This window comes from Stegastes partitus, unplaced genomic scaffold, assembly GCF_000690725.1.
Source record: "Stegastes partitus isolate 25-593 unplaced genomic scaffold, Stegastes_partitus-1.0.2 Scaffold1667, whole genome shotgun sequence".
Lineage (NCBI taxonomy): Eukaryota > Metazoa > Chordata > Actinopteri > Pomacentridae > Stegastes > Stegastes partitus.
Genome location: NW_007579398.1, coordinates 111,699 through 133,016, shown reverse-complemented (window position 1 = coordinate 133,016; position 21,318 = coordinate 111,699). Strand labels below are relative to the sequence as shown.

Sequence of the window (21,318 nt, the reverse complement as noted above, 5' to 3'; positions counted from 1 at the left end):
GGAAATAAAAGCAATAATTAATAGAGTTAGTCAAACTTTATCTACACGAGGGAGGTGAACGATTAATTAAAACATATTTTTAAAACAGTTTTTCAAATTAAAAGCTTCACCGCGACAGCTGTTAATATGTACAAATAGGGCTTTTTTCCTTTTTTTTTTTTTAAAATGGAAAAACAAAACAATCGATTATCTCGTTTCTGCTTTCCTCTAAATTATGTTCGGTAAAGATAAAAAAAAAAAAACCGCAATATGTTTGTCTTTTAGCAAAAAACGGCGCAAACAGAGATCAGAACGCGCACAGAGCTCTCACTCTGAACGCGTTTTTTGAAAACACCTGTGAGGTGCGAATCGGTTCCGAGAAAAAAAATCCGAGTGAGTCACCTTCAGGATAGACGATCTCCGAGCCTGCTGTTGCCATAGCAACACTTGACAACAACGCTCCCTAACAGAAGCGCTGCGTTGAATCCTTGCGGTGAAACCAACACATTTTTGGGGGATTAGCGATTAAATTTGCACTTGAGAGGAGGACTCTTCCATCAGAGCCACGATGAGTCAACGACAGATCGTTCAAGGTGAGTTTTATCAGCTGTTTTTATTCACAGGTATAAGCAGCTTTGAGCTCACTCTGTTGTGTTGACTAGTTTTTGAGCAGTACCAGAAATCCAGGATGCAGTTCGTGCAGACTGTAGCTGATCTGGCAGCCAGACCACAGAACATAGAAATCCTCAGAAATGCAGGTAAGAAGTCAGATTTTAATCAGCTTGAGCGTCTGGTGTTTCCCCATCCTCACCTCTCCTCACCCCTTCCTCCAGGCGTCATGTCCATGCTGCGTCCCTTGCTGCTGGACGTGGTTCCCAGCGTCCAGCAGACTGCAGCCCTGGCTCTGGGTCGCCTGGCGGACCACAGCGACGACCTGGCCGAGGCCGTGGTGAAGGAGGACATCCTGCCTCAGCTGGTCCAGTCTCTGGCCTCGCAGAATGTGAGCGTCACACACTGTTCACCACTGACAGGGTTTCCTCCGTCCGTCTCTTGAGGCTGCTGTGTGGATGGGGGGGGAAAAAAAGACAGTCAGAGGCTGTCACCCTGCAGGATCTCAGGGTCAGCATCCCCCCCCTCCTCCTCCTCCATCCACCGCCTCAATGTGAGAATGTGTGTTGGGCTAAGTTGGCAGTTCGCCTGGGGGCTACTTGAAAACCTAAGAGCCCTTTACCACGAGAGCAACCAGGCCTTTGTTTTCTCTCCCCCGTCTCTCCCTCTCAGCCCACTCAGAGGCTCAGAAAGGAAGGAGGCGAGGTTTTACTTCTCGTTATTGAAGAGGCATGTCTTGATCTTCAAATCTATTCAATTTGTCAAATATGTGAGGAATTAAGTGTTTACTGTGAACATTTTAAAAAATCATTTATGGTGAAAAATCTCCACTGTGGGAAAAGATCAGAGTTTGAGTTTTGCAGCTTTTAAAGTGGGGTCCTGACCCTCACACACAGGGTCTGTTTGGGATCCTGGAGACTTTAAGCCTTTTTAAAAACACATTTATCAGTGTGATACCTCATGACTTTTTAGAACTGCTATAACCTTGAGAATTAGGCTTTTCTAGAATCTAATTGCCCCAAAATACAAGTTAGATTAGAGGCACAGAACAACACACACATCTCTGTTTTGCCACATAGTTTATTTATGACTGCACAAACCCTCACAGCTTCTAAAACAAATTTGCTCGTTTGGTGCAAAAAAACTTGAGTACGTGAGATGTTCAGTAAACTACAAGGCTCACAATCTTTTTAGTAGGCTTCTCGAGATGACCAGTGTGTGTGTTTGTGTGCAGAGGTTCTACAAGAAGGCTGCTGCGTTCGTGCTGCGTGCGGTTGCCAAACACTCCCCTGAGCTGTCCCAGGCTGTGGTGGCCTGCGGGGGTGTGGACGCTCTGGTGCTCTGCCTGGAGGAGTTTGACCCCGGGGTGAAGGAGGCTGCCACCTGGGCTCTGGGCTACATCGCACGACACAACGCATGTAAGGAGCACACGCTGACGAGTTCTGATTTTTCTTGTTTTCTTGGCATGATAGGATATTTTTTTTAAACACCTCGTCCTCATGTTCCCCTGCAGTGCTGTCTCAGTCGGTCGTGGATGCCGGTGCTGTCCCCCTGCTGGTGCTGTGTCTCCTGGAGCCTGAGATAGCCCTGAAACGCATCGCGGCCTCCACCCTCAGCGACATCTCCAAACACACGCCCGAGTTGGCCCAGACTGTGGTGGACACCGGTGCCATCGCACACCTGGCGCAGATGATCCTCAACCCAGACGCCAAACTCAAGGTGGGGACGGCCTGATGACTGTTTTCATGTCAGGTCTGTTCAAAAGCAGCAGCTGCTGGTTTAACTCAGCCTGTGATGTGCAACAGCATGAATCAGAGACACACCAGTCTCATTTTATTACCTTAGAATCATGATGTTTACAACCTATTTCTCTTTTCTTTGTCAAGTGTTTAAAGGCCCTTACAAAAGCTTCTTGCCAAGCAAAGAAAAATGATCAGAATCCAAGACAGGGAGAGTAAATATTCATGATTACACTGCATTTAGTTTTCATCATGTGTCATCTGTGACTGATGTTAACACCACACTGGAGCAGAGCTGTGAAAATATTCCTTCTAACAAAAACACTCAAAAGAGACGGTTTCTAAATATATGTATATTAAAGGGATTATTTTTTGTGTATTTATCTCATTTCCATTTAAAATTTTACTAACTCTTTTCTGTCTAAATTACATGGGATACAAATGGAATATACAAATTAATTGAACTGATGAGGAAAAATATTTTCAGCTGAATTGTATTTTAAATTGGACACTCAAAATTATTCGTCATCACAAAGAAGAATTTGGCTTCAATTTAGGCTAGAAAATACTGATTTGTATTTTTGTACAAATCACAGTTACAGTATTTGAACTTTTTAAAGGTAAAACTTAATAAAATCTGCCAAGTGGGCGTATTTTGTGCATCACAAAATGTTGGTGATGTTTTATGGATCCTAAAAGCAAACCAATGTCAAGTTTCTGTCAGTCTTAGAAAGGAGAGAGAGAAAAAAAAGCGTTGAAATTTGAACAAAAAGTGACGCCTCTTCATGAAAATCTTCTGTCTTATTTACTCTTAATTCAAAACTCAACTGTTATATATGAACATTGGCTGCATAGATTTTTTTTCTGTTTTTAACCCCAAAAAAAGTGCAATTTAAGTGTGGTTGACCAAACTACCAGGAGAAAATAGTGATATTACAACATCTAAAGGTATTAGAACAGTGAGGCCAAGTCCTTTACTTTTGCTGTAAACTGAAAATATTTGGGTTTGACATAAAATGATGAATATGAGACAAGAATTCAACATTTCAGCTTTTATTTCCCTGTATTTACATCTGGATCTGATACACAAGTAACCCCCCAAACCAAACAACAACCAAAAGAGGTGAAAGCCTGTAAAAGCATCACAAAAGAAGAACGCAAACGTTTGGCGATGTCAGCGGGTCACCGGCTCGATGAGGGTCGAGGATTTGCAATTAAACATGAAGTCTGATTCGCTTTAGTCTATTTTAAGTCAATCTGCTCCAATACTTTTGCTCACCTAGAAATATGGTGTTCCATTACAAATATCATCTAAGCTGTGCAGCAGATCCAGATGTTAACACCTGGAAGTACAAGCTGAAGTGTTGATCTCTTGTCTCATATTCATCTTTTCTCGTCAAACCCAAATGATTTCAGTCGACAGCAAAAATAAAGGACCTGGCCTCACTGTTCCGATGCTTCTGGAAACCTCTCTGCTCATTGATTAAAACTCTAAAAACAAAGTCAAAGTTACATATTTGATTTTTTTTTCTACAAACGTAATCCCTCCTGAATTAAAATGGCCCAGATGCACCTCACCCCCATCGCCCCCTCTAGAATGTGAAGATACTGAAGTCCTCAACTCTCTTTCATGCAGCCCTTCCTATTCACTGCAGCTCAAGCACACCCGCTCACCCACCACTCCGCTCAAACGCTGCAAAACCACAATAGTTGTGATATTAATTTGCAATTTGAAGAATTAATCCAGTTTAACGTTCATAAATGTCAGTTATTTCTCAGACATCTCTTGGTCTCCACACAGAGGCAGGTGTTCTCGGCCCTCAGCCAGATCAGTAAGCACTCGGTGAGCCTGGCGGAGATGGTGATCGAGGCCGAGATCTTCCCCGCGGCCCTGGCCAGCCTCAGAGACCAGGATGAGTACGTGAGGAAGAACGTTGCCACCCTGATGAGGGAGGTGGTGAAACACTCGCCGGAGGTACTGCACACGCTCACACCTGCAGGCACAAACAAAGGAGACACACCAAGTCATCAGTCTATGAATGTGTGCTCCTCCAGCTCTCCCAGGTGATCATAAACTACGGCGCGCTGTCAGGAGTGATCGACTACGTCAACGATTGCCGTGGAAACCTGCGGTTGCCAGGGATCATGATGCTGGGATACGTAGCAGCCCACAGTGAGAACCTCGCCATGGCTGTCATTATTTCCAAGGTATCTTTATGAGACAGCTAGTCCTGCCACTGAAGCCAGAGGCATTCCCTCACATTCAGTATGTAGGTCACATGAAGTGAAGCGGCCCTGCTGTGCTGTGTCCCCTCCTGTCCTGCAGGGGGTGCCCCAGCTGGGCCTGTGTCTGTCCGAGGAGTCCGAGCATCACATCAAGGCGGCCACGGTCTGGTCCATCGGCCAGATAGGTCACCACACCCCTGAGCACGCCAAGGCGGTGGCCACGGCTCACCTTCTGCCCAAACTGCTGGAGCTCTACATGGATGCCAGAAGCTCAGAGGACCTGCAGGCCAAAGTAGGAGTCAAACTTTACTCTGAGACCGTGGGAGTGGGTTTCTTTGTTTGTTCTCATTAAGCAGGGAGGCCTTCCCCAGGAAATGTGGAGCATGAAACTCTTTGTTTCCTGCATTCTGGTGGTTTTTTTTGCTTCAAGGGTTGCTTTTTTTGCTTCATTTTTTTTTGGAATTTTTTTATTTGTATTAAGGAAAATGCAGAATTCAGGCAGACATTAGGTCACAGCTCAAAATATAAATGCAGTAAGACTGTCAGGCATCCTGAGTCAACACACAGGCACAGTTTATTCTTCTGTCCTCTTTTTTTTTAATGTCTTCTATTTGGTGAAGTAACCTCTTTAATGTAGCATCTATCCATCCTTTGTTAAATAAATTAAGCTGGTTTTCTTAATAAACTGCTGGACTTTAATAACTAGAGTTTAAGCTCATGTTCAAATCTTTCTAAAGGAAGCATATAATTAAAAGTCTATCTGTGTTTAGCGATGACTTTCAGGAAACATCTCAACACTGTGAGCCGACTGGAAACAAGAAGACATGTTTCTGGCCATAACCAAATAAATTGATCAAGTCTGTTAGAAAATGAGATGAAGCTAAAGCTTCTAAATAATTCTGGGAAACAAAAACAACATTTCTAAAAGCAATCTGGAAAAACATTACCTAGTGGCTCACAACTAATTAGAAAGAAGTCCTAATATCAGACCTCGTCCTTTTTCTATTCATTTAGCTCCTCCATAGTTGTCAACCTGCCTGCATGCAAATGTATATTCATAATTTGTGAGTAAAAAACAAAAACAAAAAAACAAGCAAACAAAAAACCTTGGTGAAGGCATTGTTGTGTTGATGAGTCCAAAAGAAAGATTAAAAAATAAAGATCCTTGCTTCTTTCATGGTTTCATGGCACATATCTTCAGCACAGAAATCAAAGCAAAACTGTTTGTTTTCATTTTGTTCTACTGGTCTTAAAAAAAAAAAAAAAAAAGCAACAACTTCCAATAAGATTACAGAACAAAGCACTGTCATAAATGATGGAAGTTATCCTTTAGAACAAACCCAGAGGGACAACAGAAACTATTTTAAAGTCATATGCACACGTACAGCTTCTCTGTTATCTGTAGAGACAGTTTACCTGACATTACCTGCACCACCTGATGTGTTTTTCATTCTTCTTGTGTCCTCTTCTTTTCAGAGTAAGAAAGCTCTGAAGAGCATCCTGCAGAAGTGCACCTATGTGCCTGGTCTGGAGCCTCTCCTCTACGATGCTCCCAGCAACATCCTCAAACACGTTGTCTGCCAGTTCAGCAAGGTGAACCAAGACCACAACCTGTCAATGAACAGTTTCCAGTTTGTTATGATTTAGATCAAATTCAAAAATTGAAAAAACAAACAAACTGTATTTTACCCTTCCTCCTCTCGAAGGTGCTGCCTCATGACAGCAAGGCTCGCCGTCTGTTTGTGACCAGCGGGGGGCTGAAGAAAGTGCAAGAGATCGAGGCTGAGCCCGGCTCCGCTCTGCAGGAGCACATCAATGCCATCAACAACTGCTTCCCTGAAGAGTTAGTGAGGTGCAGCCCTTCCTCCATGCACACACACACACACACACACACACACACACACACACACTGGAGCATACGTCACATCATCATATACCATCTAAGAATTGTGTAGCTGGAAATAATTCCTTCCTCTCTGATCCTTTAAGTCACTGTCAGCTAACACCAGCCTTTATTATAGTTTGTAGCATTTTTCAGAGTAACAACATGATGAATAAAATCAAGGCTGCATGAGAATAAACTCTTCAGAGGGCCTTAAGTTACACAGAGCGTATAAATAAAACCTGATGATTAATGTGAATTCAAGAAAGCAAAATGAAGCAACAGATTCTCCATATCGAACCCAGCGTCAGGCATTTACAGTATGTGTGTTGTTGTTCCAGGTACTACACTCCTGGTTACTCAGACGCCCTGTTGGAGCGGTTAGACAACTACCAGTCGGCCTGACATCAGCTCACAGCACCACATCCCGATCCGATATTAACACCAAGATGTGCCTTTACTGAAAACTGAAGCTGGAAGGCAGTTTTCTAACTTTTAGACGTTGTTTTTTTAAAAACTGTATGTGGGTAGCAGCTGCATTCCACTTGAGCCTTACCTTTAAATAAATGTTCTTACATTCTGCTGGAGGGATGGGATCATTTTGTGATTGAATCTATTTCTGGACACTTGAACGGAGAGTTCACAGCCACCGTGGCATGCTGTGGAAGCATTTCTGGGATGCCCACATGGAGAGGTCAAAGGTCAGGTTCGGTGACTCCGCAGCAGGTGGTGGGAACCAAACACACTGAGTCCACTCGGTTCAGACCAACATCCAGCAGGCACATGGGCATCAGGTTTATACACAGTTTATTAATCACACACTTACTGCTGTGTTTCCCACTTGTTCCCCAATGTTGCAAAAAAAAAACACCCACATCTTCCATAAGATGAGATTTCAATGTATTGATCACGCGCTTCTGTGCCTTTTTTCTATAACGCAGAGGAGCAAATATACACAGACAATGTAAATCCTCCGTCCCTGCTGTGGATTTTTTTTTTTTCCAGGGCTCCGACTGCCCCCTGGCGGCCGTGAACGCGCACTGCACCTCAGCTGTGTGCGTGTGCGTGCAGCAGCTGCAGCGCACATGGCGAGCCGCCTCTTTGTTTATTGTCTGCCGGGTTTGTCTCTGCTTGTTCTCCACATTGTACTGACGGTGCAAATAAGCCCCGGCCTCTCACCGCAGCGGAGATCTGAGCACGTTACGGCTGCAGCTGCCGCCATCTCCCCCCCCCAAAGCCCTTCCTCCTTCTTCTTTTTTTTTTTTTCCAAATCTGACCTACAGGACCCGCTTTATCGCTTGTTAACGCGCGTTGTTATTGCAGCGAACATCACCTTCAGACGTCGTTTCTCCTCCTTCGCGTCGGACAAGTTTTCCAAAAAATGCAACGCGGAATTTTCCTTTTGCAGCTGCGTCTTCTGGATGGATCCATGTGGAGGCTGCAGAGCTGCTACGCGTCAAAACTATACATACTAATGTGGGTTTAATTCCGAAAATCTCCTTGTTAACAGTAACAAGGAGCTTTTGCGTAACGACGCATCCACTCTATTGGACTCACCTTTTTTTTTTATTCTAATAAATCCCTTGATGGTAAATGGAATCGTGGTCATTCCGTCCAAATTAATAATCAGAAACGGACCAAACAAGATAACAAATGGAATAAAAATGGAATATATTGGTCTCCATCCAAAACATTAAATGTATGAGTGCATGATGGCAAGAAAAAAAATCGACTCCCATTACATATATATATGTATATCATCTATACATAGGCCCAAGCCTTTTGTAACACGAGATCCATGTTCATAAATAAAAGAAAATTCAATAATATAAAGCGTAATGAGGAACGTTACGCGCCGCGATTGGAAATAAAAAATAAAAATTGCTGTTAAAACGCACGAAAATATGTTTTGTTCCAAATATGAAAAGACTTCATTCTGTCGCGCTTTCATCTAACAGCTGCTTTTTCTGTGTGACATTTCCAGTTTCAAGTGAGGCTGATATTTTTTCCTGGAATTTGGCATTCAGCCTTTTTTTTCAAGGGCAAAAACAGCAAAGAAAATACTGCGAGTTTTAATTTGTTCACAGATGCAGTCAGCCGTCGTGATTTTTTTTTTTTAGGTGAGCTGCTGGTGACAAGAAGTGGTTTTATTTTATTATGTTAATTTATGCAACAGAGTGAAATCATGGAACTGCACAGAGCGGATGCGCAAAAAATTTGTGGCCATGGAGGGATTTTACGCGTTAAATTGGCGGAAATATTTTTTCTTGTTCCTGCGTATAAATGGTAATAATTAATATATATTTTAAAAAATGTTTATAAAAATCTGGGCTGTCCATTAAAGTAACAAAACAGCAACAAGAACGCGTTCATGCCAGTTCAATTTTCATTTTTGCGCATTTCAACAACTTACACACAAATAACTTTTTTTAAAAAATCATTTGAATGACACGACATATAATTGATCTGTTCATCAAAAATAGGAACACAGTAAATAAAGAGGGTTGTTTTTAAAATTAAAATCCAAAAATTATTAAATGGTAAACCCTGCAAAGCTCTGTCTGTCTTTTTTTAACCATGACATTCTTTGTTTTTACACTGTCTTTGCAGAAGCTGCTGGAAATAAACTGACAGTAGAATCTCAAATATAGTTCCATGTGAAGCTGAAGAAACAAACAATAAAGAAATTGGAAAAAAAAAAGGAACTGTGAACAATAAAGAACAAACAAGTCAAGGTAGACTTTGAGTTAAGCAGAACAAGTGCTTTAATTGGTTTGAGTGAACGCTTATGGAATGGAGTGTATTATTATTATTATCATCATCATTAAATGTGAAGAACAATAAACATACAACATCATTTTGGCCTTTCTGCCACTGAAAGGGAAACTCTCACCAACCATTGTCAGACAGCAATAAACACACACGCTCACACACATACGCACACAGTAATGCTTCAACCAATGCTTTAAGTCTTTTAGTTGGAGTCTAGAAGCAGTTGGGGGCTGTTGGGAGACCGAAGCACATCCTGCAGGCTGGTGGTGCTTCTGCTCTCTGGCTTGTTTGACTTCTGTGTGCCGCTTCACTGAATTCAACTATTTTTTTTTAAGAACTTTGGAAATGTCCAAAAAGCTTTGCTGATTTTTTTTTTTTAGAATTCTAAAGCCAAAGAAATCAGTCCCACCTCTGCGGATTGTCCCCGGCCTCCGGTCATTCGCATTTGTAACCTAGTTTTCCCTTAACATTTGATAAACCACATAAACACAGGCCTGTTTTTCCCATAACTTCCAACATGTTCACATATGAGCACTGCACACCTCACTCCATCTACCACAAAGAAAAAAACAACAAAAAACAGAATAAACATACACATTATACGATACACAATGTTCTTCAAGCTCATATGGGGGTAGTTCTGACTGCTTTTGGCAAGTTAACGGTGGCAGCAGGTTAACTGATGGGCGATAAAGTTCATTCATGAGAGAAAGTCACAAAAGCGAGGACTTATTCATTTCAAGGTACAGCAGCAGGGCATGTGTGTGTTATTGTCATCTTTAATTTGCATCTGTTAAAGTCTGGCTTCACCGTTTCCTTTCTTAGATCCAGAGTTACTATTCCCAAACATTAAAAAACAAAAAAAACAACAAAAACCTCACTCAGTATGCACTGCTCTGCTGTCTCCACCTGCAACAAGGAAAGAGCCGAACAGAGCAAAGCAGACTGGAAGATGATTGTGTTCCCTCATTCCCCGTTTTTCTTTATGACATGACCTATGTACATCATGTGACAACAGAAACAAAACAGCCCATCTACAGTGAAAGAACACGGAAATATCCACTAAGCACTGACTCGGGGTTGAACGATCAGATGATAAAGTCCCTGATTACAAGCAGGTGATCTGGGTTACACACAAAATAAAAAAACATGGAGGGCGGGAAGCAAGAAAAAAAAACATGGTTTCAGAAATAAACAGTACGTCGAAGTTAAGTGAAATATGGGACGAACACTTAACGAAAAAATTAAAAAAAAGAAACATCACATCTTGAAATGTGACCGCATGGGTAGTTGTGAATTTCATGAAATGCCGACGGACTCCTGAGGTGAGTTACGCCGCCAGTTAGAAAGGGACGAGCACGACAAAACACAGTCACGACACGCACTCCACAATGCACTTCCACGCACACATTCTTTATAAAGGCAGGACCAGCGCGAACCAACAAAGGATTAATACAAGCAGACACCGCCTCCAGTCCGAGGGGAGGGGAAAAGGATGCCTGTGCACACTGAATAGTCAGGACGGTGGATGTAAATGTACAGAATCCGATCCACCGTCTTCAAATATTAGACAAGTATTTGCTTTTTTTTTTTTTTCTCCCCCCCTCCCCCCATGTTAAAACACAATCCTTGGAATGGTTTTTGTTCAAATGACTGAAACAAATACAGAGGCGTTTGCAAAGTGGGAGAAGGTTGAGCGAGGGGTTGAAAATAAGGTTGCAAATAATACGTAAACACCCTATTATTAAAATAACCTTTTACCTTTGTTTTAAAAAAAGATTACAAAATATAAAATTAAATAATTTTGGAGTATAAAGGCACACATCTTGCACAGTGTATACAATGAAACACAGTTATTTAAAGCATGGTAGGGTCTATTTTACACACCGAACAGCTCACAAATCTGGTTAAAGTGTAGGGGCACAAAGAGAACCTGAACAGCCAACAACACAGACTAGAGAGGGGGGAAAGGAAACTTAGTCCTGTGACATGCAAATTTTTTTTTTTCCCATTTTTTTTTTTTTTTTAAGTTTTAAGTACATCTATAAATTGTAAAAATTCAAGCAGTATCATTCTTCATATACCACAGCACCATCATTCATTCCGAAGGGTGGCTCCATTTGTTTTGTTTTTTTTAAATACAACTATATTTCATGACTAAAATCCAATGTAAAAATATAAATGTGAATATAATCTATGATATCTAAACAAACATATCGTGATGGAAGCTTTTTGCATGGGTTAGAATAGTCAAGAAGGACGACTTTTACTTATTTTAGTCGGTTATCCAGAAGTGATACACAACGTCACACGCAAAAAAACAACTTTTCTCACTCACATACAAGTATATTGCATTTCCCTTGTTAAGACCATTATCGACTAATTGGGATCGTATTCGTAACATTTGGTTCCTTTCCTCTTGTGCAAAATATACAAAAAAAACAAAAACAAAACGACAAAAACTCAAACAGAAAAAAAAAAAATCAATTCATAAAACCGCCAAATTCAAAACATATAATCCACCTTTTAAAAAAAAGTCAAGAATAACACAAACAACGATGAGTAACAGAGTCACAGCCGAGGTTAGAGAACGATGCTGTTGGTGTTAATGACTTAACAACACTTGTCTTTACGTCTCTAAGCTACTCTACCCAACCTCCCCTCTCCTCTCCCCCTTTACGACTTTTGAACACTGACACACGCACCGGTCGCCATCACTGGGTGCGTGCTGGTACGATGCTGGAGGTAAACCGTCTTCTGTCATACTGTTGCCTGATTCCAAACCCCACCACCGCCACAGAGCACTTCTTAAAGGATTGGAACGGTTCGTTTTTTACAAAAAGGACTAATCCACCTTTTCCACTACCTAATATTGCAGTAAATTCTCCCCGACCAATCCCTGTAAAAAGAAACCCACGCATGGAGGAGACGGGATTTGAGATCAGGCTTCTAAGATTCAATTCTAGTCGAGCTTCTTTTTCCTCTTTGTTGCTGCGCATGTAACAGAATAAGAGCTCCTAACCTCTAACAACAAATAAAAGTGCAACATTTTTTTGATTTTACTCATAAGGTGCTGATGGCAACAGAAAGTTAAGGGCTTTTGATGTTTCAGTCTGACACCCTGTACGAAGATTTTATCATGAGGAGTGACTCGAAAGCAGCCACACGTCACTTCTGGGCCATTCTCTGCCACAGAACAGAAACCAAACATATTCAGAGAGAACGACAGTAAAGGGAAGCAGTATGTTCATTCCCTCGTCTTCTCGTTTTTAAGATGCATATCCTTCCCTTTAACATTCTTAATTGCTGTGCAGCACAAAAGGGACAAAGCGCTGACAGACACTGAGGTGTAATTAGTGCTGGGAACAAGCGTTATAATTTACTACACGTGAACTCATGTCAGCTAAAGAGAAGCGTTGGAGCATGTGGCAAGAGAATAACCCAGAAGCTCTATTCGATTACTGTACACGAAAGAACAGGAGGGAAGGGGGAGGCGTCTAAAGGGTGGAGGAGGAACCCAGATGGGAAGGTTTGTTTGGCTGAGTATAGCATTTAGGTGTGGGTCCGGCTGTTGGCCAATTGGAAGACTGCTTCCTACTTCCTGAAATGAAGCAATTGCATTAGGCGAGGCTCAACATAGACTTGATCTTTACATCCCGCTCAAGCTTTCTCTTTGCAAGGGGGGGACCTCGATCTGCACTGTAATCAGACCTCTACACTCCGCTTGTCCTCACACTACACACGTCACACCCTCCCCCACCTCCCCCTCAACGTCAAAAGTAAAAGACAAGTACAAACAAAATGCAGGGTGCTGGATGTCAGAGGCAATTAAAAAAAAAAAAAGCCATATTCCCACATAAACAACAACAAATTATATGAAAAACGTAATGACTTGGACACTTGCTTTTAACACCCTTATCATCCAAAGTAACACATGAACAGAACTCAACAGAGGAGAGGTTAAATGTAAACGAATGATGTTTGTTTTTTTTCTTTTTTTTTAGCTGCAGAGTGTGGCACCCCACTGAAAGAGAGGGGAACAAACAGGGAGGAAAGAGGAGAATGGATGAGGGAGAGCGACACAAAGCCATCACAGCACCTTATTAATGCAGCCTCTCGATGGTTTTCCTCTCCGTCACATTTCATCTCCACCCTACTCCCCGCTTGCCCTCCCCTTCCCATGTGCCCCTGTGCCCCTGACGCTCCTGGAGGCTATGACAGGATAGTGGTGATGAAATCATAAAACCTCTTGGAGTACTGCTCTGGGTTCACCGTAGAGATCTCTGCTCCAGCCTGCAGAAGCACACACACACACACACACACACAATTCACCACGTACTGTTTTGAAATCATTCAGATTTGTTTTCTACAGAAGAATTTAAATAGCTCATAGCCACTTACCCCATGTTTGACAGTCTTGGCGGCGTGGGCAGCTTTCTTCTTGGCATCGTAATGCTGTAGGATGTCAATGACAGCCATGAAGTAAACCTCCTTCCTGGGAGCACCTGTAGTTTAAAGCAAATGCACCATCAAGATACGTCTGCACAGCGAGAAATAACAGACACTGCTGAGAAAGTATTCACTTTTCAATGACAAAAATATCTGAGAGATTTTTGACAGCAGCACATTTGAAAACTTGCATGAAAGCAGCAGCCTCCAGTAGGGGGAGCTCTCAGTTCTGTGTTTTCTTAATGAAATGGCCGTTAAAAACAACTCTCACAATTCAATAGTTGTATTGCACCTTGCAGTAAAAACCACATAGAAACCACTCACTGTCGTTGCTTTTGATGGCATAGACGTCAATGGCGGGGTCAAACTCCCCTGGTGACAGAGGCTTGGTGCTGTCCAGGGTGTTGCTGGGACTGTCGGGGGGCGTCCCGATGCCTCCTCCGTCGCTCTCGCCCTCCTCCTCGGCCTCGTTGTCCTCGCTCTCCACGTCCTCCTGCTCGGCTCGCTCAACGTCGTGGATCCCCACCAGCAGACTGTAGTCCATGAGCTTCAGCTGGGCAAGGAACTGAGGATGATGGGAGAAGGTAGGATGGTGGAGGAAACAACAGAAAGTGTAGCAATGGGTGGTGCATTAGGGTTTAAAGGTGGAGGAAGATCGGGTGGAGGTAGAGTAGAAAGGAGGAGAAGTTGAGAGTCAAATTGAAAAAGGGTTAAGGAAGAGTGAAGGGCTGACGAGAAGATTTATCGCACGATTCTCTACCTTAAAATTTGTTTAAAAAGAGCTACATCCTGCTAAATGTACAATTTAATGCATTATTACACAAGTTATGACACAACCCAAACGTTGAATGACAATGAGATAGTACAAACCCTACATCCTAACACATACCTCCACGTCTTTCCTGAGCTTCTCCAGGAACATTTTCTTGTTCTCCCCGTCAATGTAGATCTTCTGCCCATCGTTGATGAAGTCATTGTCCTTGTAGGTGGGCAGCTCCTTGGCCTGCCCATTGGTATGGAAAATTAATGAGCAGATAAAAACAGCAAAACACAACACGACCCCAAGAGGTGTGTGTACAGCGGACCTGGGCAAAAATGTGACAGAATTCTGGTGCTTAAATCAAGTGGGACTTTCCATTTAAAAGGCTACATAGTGTCAATAAAAACCAATTCCTCCAATCAAATAAAGTTTAAATCAGTAAAAAATATTGCAACATAGTTTAAAAATATTTGATATAAAGTTAGAAATAAAATATTACAAACAGTAACACCAGCATTTGTCGTCTTAATCCTTTTTCCCCAGAATACCTCATCAGCAATTAAATATACTGTACATGTCATTACACAGGACTTAAAGATGGCATATGGCTGTCTTGCTCAACTTTAAGAATTAGGGGTATTTCAAAAGGCATGGTAACAAAGATTAATTCTAAGCTTAGAAATTAGTCGTGTCAACAGTGCGTGTAAATGTATCTGCCTGACAGTCCCGCATGTTGAAATACCCCGTTCACATACATGAGGCGTTGAGCCTGTGGTTTGTTAGATAAGCCTGTCTGATTCAGCCAAATACACCAAACATTACTGGTAAATTGAGTTGGCTTAACAAGGCACAAGCAGTCCTTCCAAACCAAGGCATACCTCTTTTCAAGCTAAATGATTTGACCGTGTAATAAAGTGCATGCAGCATGCTCACAGCAGGGTACAGATCCATCTGATGCACCAAGTCGCATTGTTCGCAGTGTAATATGTTTATTGTTTAGTATCACAAAACACAGGGCACTTTTCTGGCACATTGCACACCGGTTTGGACAGTCGCATCTGGTAGATCCATACACTTTGTGTCATGAAAATAAGGACGTCTAACTCAAAGCCACGAAAGGTCCTTTTTGGCACTGAGCTAGACACCGAAAAGCATCCATGCCTGTCAGTTTGATGAGAGTATACTCCTACCTGAGACAAATTATACTATCATAGTTCTTCTAAGATGCTTTTCAGACACTAGATGTTGGTTTGCAGCAAATATAAACTGTTTTATAATTCTCTAAAGTCGGTGTGTCTTTGAGACACATTCTCAGTGTTCACTCTACAAGCAGAATGAAGGAGTTTCCCATTTAAACGTCCATCTACTGGGATTAATTTTCTTCTCAACCAAGCTGCTGCAAAACTGCCAACAGCCTGTAGGGGGAAGAGGTGTTATGTGGGGAGGGACAGGGCCTACTTCTGAGTCACTAAGGAAAAAGAGAGCAGGAAATGAGGTAACGGGGCGGCAGCAGCAGCCGTTTAGCTACTACAATGTTTCTATGGCAGCAGGAAGAGAGCAGCAACACATAACAGCACTTTGTAGCACTAGAATGGCCTCAGACAACACACACACATACATACACATACAGAACACATCTTCACACGGATGAAAACAGGAATACAACACACAAAATAGGACACTTGAGCACATATATATACAGACATAGACCTCCAATTTGCATTAAATATGGGATGTACAACTTGCTTGACTGAACAGAGATGCGACATAAAAAGTAAATGAGAACACAACGTGACACTGACTGCTAGGAGTGAAAATAACCTGGAAACATTTGACAGGCCTATCACCTAAACAGACACTTCAAACCTGACGTTCATCCATCTTTCTGTGCATTCGTTTCAACTGTCTTTTATTTCCATGCCAAAGTCTTTCGAACCCATACATTATGTATTGTGCTCCTCCAAGTCATGCATAGGCATTCTATCAGTTGGACTGTCATTGATTTTCTCTGTTACGCTGCCTACAATATGATGTGTCTGACTCTTGACTGGTGCACTCCATTGCGGGAGTAAGAAGAAAACAGAAAGATATATTAGAGGCAGGAAGAACGGGTGAGTTATTGATGAGCCTCGCAAAGCGCGTGACAGGTGAATTTCTCCGCGACCTTAAAGATTGAATCTCGTTTCTTTTCTGTCTTCCGCTGGTTGGAAAATGAGGCTTGATGTCTTGCACACAAAGCTATGCCCTTCAGTGGGATTTGTGGAAGGCTAACACTGGGATTTTCCTAGACCTTTATAACCTGTTATATTCCTTACAGTGTTGTCAGGTGTAGATTAACATCCCCTCGCAGTTTTAACATCAGTATGGAATTCATAAATTATGAGCTGTGACGGCAGCTGTCAAATCTGTCTGAACGTGTTATCATATTATATGTAACAGTCACTGCCAAACGTTGCAACTGTTGAAATGTTATCCAATAGTTTGGATTCAGTGACTAGCAGATATATTACAGGCACTTAAATATAAAGAGTAACATTAAGTAGGAACTTTATATGTTTATTGAGCACTGTCAAACGTGAAGACACAGTATAAGCTGTGTGCATAATTTATATATAAAGAACTGTTTGGGTCTGTGCAGTAACAAATCATTCTTGAAAACAAAAGTGAAGTACTCGTATGTTAGCTGGCACGAAATTTTGTCAGAAGTCCCTCTTGATAACCAAACTATTTGTGCCTCTATACTAAAAACATTATGGTTGTCATAATCTAGATCATTAAAAAAAAAAAAAAAAAAAAAGTCTCCAAAACTACAAACAAACTGAAAAGTGAGGCAGTTATTTGCCATACTCATCTGAGGATGCTGACAATAAAAGCCTTATTGTGGAAATAAAACAAACCCGACTCATTCCTTAGATTAGTTTTTAACGACTTTTGCTCTATTGACCTTAAGGAAAAGGTTCTCTTTTGTATAAGCAGCTACTCTCCACTGGCTTTCAAACACATAAAAATGTGGACTGTGCAGTTTACCAGTCCGTACTGCGGAGAATACCAGGATTTTAGGTAGCTCAGTTGTTAACTCGTAAATACAACACCAACAAAGCAAGGAAGTTGAAATGAATCATCCTACTCTTGCAATTCTTGCTCTCCAGTGTTTCAGACACATGTAGGTGTCACTGAGTGAATGGTGGGAACAAAAATGATTTGGCAAAACTGAAACTGAACTCACTGACAAGTTGAGCAAAAGGTGATTGTAAATGGATGAAACGTGTGCAAAGTATGGCCTTGAAGTAACAAGTGTGTCAGGCAAGAGAATACGAGGAAACTGAAATGTTCGGCCGTACAAAAAAAAATAACAATAAAAGAAGATTGGTTTAATAGATCATGCCTGGTATATGAGCCCTGGTTCTCTTACATCTCTTACGTGTTTCATGGCGCAGTAAAAGCGCGTGGCAATCCGCAGTGTTTGCAGCCTTTGCTGAACGTTACCAGATTTGGGCCGCGGGGGCACATCCTCTGGTGGGGGTGGCTGCTAGAAAAGGGGGAGCGAGGGAGGGACGGTAGGGGTGGAGGAGAGGAGAGAAGAAAGGAGAGAGGAAGGAAGTTGGAAGTAAAGGCAAAGTGTTTAAAATGTAACAGAACACAATAGTTTTTCAAATTGGTAGAGGGCTGGAAAGGGCATCAACGCGAAAGATCTGTAGGACCAGTCTGGAGGTTTATAAACCTTAAAAGTCTTTACAATGGCTCGGTCAAGAAAGTGTATATCAGTCTCCCACAGGCTCATCCTATGACGATGTAAGTAGGTGTAAGGATTTCTGCTCTTATACTATTTAAATGCTATTAGTTTCTTTTATCAACAGGGTTTTAGACAGTCTCTCTACACTCCACATATAAAGAGTGATATTCTATAGTCTGCCCAGAAATGTGCTGTGACCTTTCCCTGGTATACTGGCTGGTGAGAAAAGAAAGCAACCTGGCAACGCTACTGTAAGGAGCAAGGATCTAGATCTAAGCAGAGCAAGGAAACTAATTTGCATTCTATGAAACTGCATTCTGCCCGACATCTGATCAGGTGTGGTACTGTTTCGAAAAATTAAATATAGAAGCAGTTCACACTCATTCATATCGCCACATTAAAGCCATGTGCCCCCACTGGAGACACCAGCTGGTGCTGCCGTGAGGAGAGAGAGGACAGTATGAAAAACAACTGTAGCCGAGGGCCTCTGAGCAGAGACCTCGTGGAGACACAAGTTCCATTCAACAAACCAGGGACCAGTAGCTATTTGATGACATACAAACACAACCTCTACATTTTCCTGGTCAAAAACAAAACTGTGACTTCACAAATCGGTGTTTGATACATTGCGGGTCATTGTCCTGAACATGTTCAGGACAGGCTTTCTGGGGTTAACAGCAAAGTAAGTAAAGCATCATAGAGTAACTAATATGATTTGATAGGCCTATGTAAGACCAGAAAAAAGTTTGTACCCTAGTTAGGATCATTGGAGAGTAAAAAAAAAATTAATTAAAAAAAAAAAAAAGGTGTACACCCACTACCTGTGTGCTTCTTTATGCATACATAAAATGCGTCTGGAAAACCAACTGCTGCTGTTTATCGCCAAAACCTGGAGACAGCAGCTATAAGATCCACAAAACGTATTTTATGAAAAGAAAAATACATGTCATATGTGTGTAGAACGGAACATGTTCACAATGTGCAAAAAGAATGAGGCTGGTGTTCATACACATTGGAATGTGTTAGAAATAATATAACATCATAAATGATGCAGAAAAACATTGTATACCATGCAAACACATGCATGAAAGGGGAAGGGCCATGCAGTCAGGAGAGGACCCTGCCATGCTTGTTGTTTGTGTGTGTGAAGCATTTGTTTTTCAGACACACACTGTACCTTCTGAACAAAACACACGATTTTCATCATTCATTTGACCTTCTTCTTCGTCTTACTGTCAAACTGCAGTGTGTGAGTGTTCACGTTAATATGAACTTGTGTTGTATACTTGTAGATTTAAAGAAAACAGTTATTTACAGAACGTTTGTAAAGTGTAACTGTAAATGATCTTGTCATTTGTATATATGTGTGTGTACATTTAAAGGTGTTTCAGGTGGAGAAATCAGAATTGTCTGGTCAGATCCTTGTCTTTGATGTCTGAGCCTTACATTCAACACACACTGTATTCGGACAATTGACGGAGCGGGTGCTGCAACCCTATGGTTTCACTATAAATTAAAGTGGCTACACCGGGCATGAGAGCAGTATGTAAGTGGTGCATATGCACTGTGGTGATCCACTCTACAAACGTAAAAATAGGCCAGTCTTCTATTTATATTTTTACATGAGGTGTGCACGGCCCTTTTACACAGAAATGGGTCATAAAGTCTCCATGTTTTATATAATGGTGCACTTTATATTGAACAGGGTTTCCACGTGGGGTCTTGATCACTCGCTCTGCATTTACTTTGCCAGTACAAGCTGGTAGTTGCTAAGCAACTTTAGACTGTATATGATAACTTACCCGTATTACACAAACTCAGTAACAAACTTTAAGTTCCACAGTGGTGTGGTGGGCCCAAAACCTGAGACGCAACGTAATTCCAAAACAAACGCTTACTTTCTTGTTTTTTCCTGTGACTCATGTAACTCTGGGCTATACCAGAAAACAAACAAACAAACAAACAAACAAAAAATTCTGTGGTACATCCGCTCTACAAATGGTCCGCATACACTACATGTTCAACGGTGGCTAAAATTTAGGTTAAACCTTAGAGATCTGTTGGGTGTGAAAATGTGTGAGTGATCACATACTGTATTTTTGCATTTTGAAACTAGGTATAATATATTTATAAATATACAAATGTATATGCAAGACAGAGGCTTCACCTATTGTTACAATTACTGTATATTGATTATTAATATATTGTTCTAAAGGTAAACCAACCAAAGAAACAAACACAGACTAACAGCAACAACTTGTCACAGTTTACCAGTAAAGAATTAGTGTTAGAAAACAACATTTTCCTTCATGTTGGCTTGCCAAAATGTATCCTGCTGTTTCTTAATCTCTGTTGCTAGACAGTGGTGCTTCACACACAGCTGCGCTACTGACAAAAAGAGGTCACACAGGAGGCTCACGTGTGCGTTAAATCCTCAGCTGCTTTGTTTTTCCACTCATCTGCTTTAACCCCAATAATGTTTGGTTTCTTCCACCATTTACAGAGGCTATCTTTAATTCTGGGATTCCCTGAAGTCTTCCATGACTCACTTTATGCTGCCCCACGATTAAACCCCTGTAAAACCTGTAGAAAGTTCAACCCTGGTTCAAAACTGTGACGGCCTCATATAAAAACCTTTTTCGTGTTCAAACAAACCTGTGCATGGCAGATGTGGGGACACACAATGAAAAAAAAAAAACAACAACACTGTGTACAACCATCCCCCCCTTCCAATATTGCTGAACTGGCAAACTGTACTCCAAAGTCAAAGCGTTCAATGACACTGTCAGCAACTTCCATCACTCAAGGACAAAGCCTTCTATTGAAAAAGAAAAGCTGATTATATTGCATCATGTAAGGTACCAGTTCTAATTGTCAGCTAATGAGAATGTAAAAAAAGGAAGCACAGCAAACTGGTCCGGTCTTTGCAATTTCTGTAACACAATTGAATTTTGACAGGTGACACTGTTCAAGCAGCCAAAAGCCAAAAAACTCAAAACAGGCAGTGGCTCACATCAAGCAGCAACATTTCCATTGCTATGAATCACACAAAATTTCTTGCTCATATGTACTGCGGATATACACAGAACACCCAGTCGGATACACAGCTAGACAGAAACACATACAAAGGACTACTGAATCATGAGACAACATCTGACCGAATAAAACT

At 41.6% G+C, this 21,318-nt stretch overlaps 2 protein-coding genes across 2 annotated transcripts in view; one reads left to right on the top strand and one right to left on the bottom strand.

Moving 5' to 3' along the window:
• The first annotated feature begins 547 nt into the window (after window positions 1-547).
• LOC103371900 (sperm-associated antigen 6-like) lies at window positions 548-6,840 on the top strand. The gene is made up of 11 exons (XM_008301376.1): window positions 548-572; window positions 642-737; window positions 813-979; window positions 1,823-2,006; window positions 2,102-2,307; window positions 4,129-4,302; window positions 4,383-4,535; window positions 4,654-4,845; window positions 6,030-6,146; window positions 6,260-6,405; window positions 6,777-6,840. Exons 1-11 carry the CDS (start codon window positions 548-550, stop codon window positions 6,838-6,840), a joined length of 1,524 nt encoding a protein of 507 aa, XP_008299598.1.
• Window positions 6,841-9,176: 2,336 nt separating this feature from the next.
• The window catches only part of pip4k2aa (phosphatidylinositol-5-phosphate 4-kinase, type II, alpha a), a 34,525-nt gene continuing 22,383 nt past the window's right edge, over window positions 9,177-21,318 (bottom strand). The window contains exons 7-10 of the mRNA XM_008301372.1: window positions 14,546-14,659; window positions 13,981-14,221; window positions 13,609-13,712; window positions 9,177-13,500 (exon numbers count right to left, since the gene is read on the bottom strand). Of these exons, the coding sequence (XP_008299594.1) occupies window positions 13,420-13,500; window positions 13,609-13,712; window positions 13,981-14,221; window positions 14,546-14,659 (540 nt within the window). The 3' untranslated portion in view covers window positions 9,177-13,419. The remainder of the gene's footprint in view (window positions 13,501-13,608; window positions 13,713-13,980; window positions 14,222-14,545; window positions 14,660-21,318) is intronic.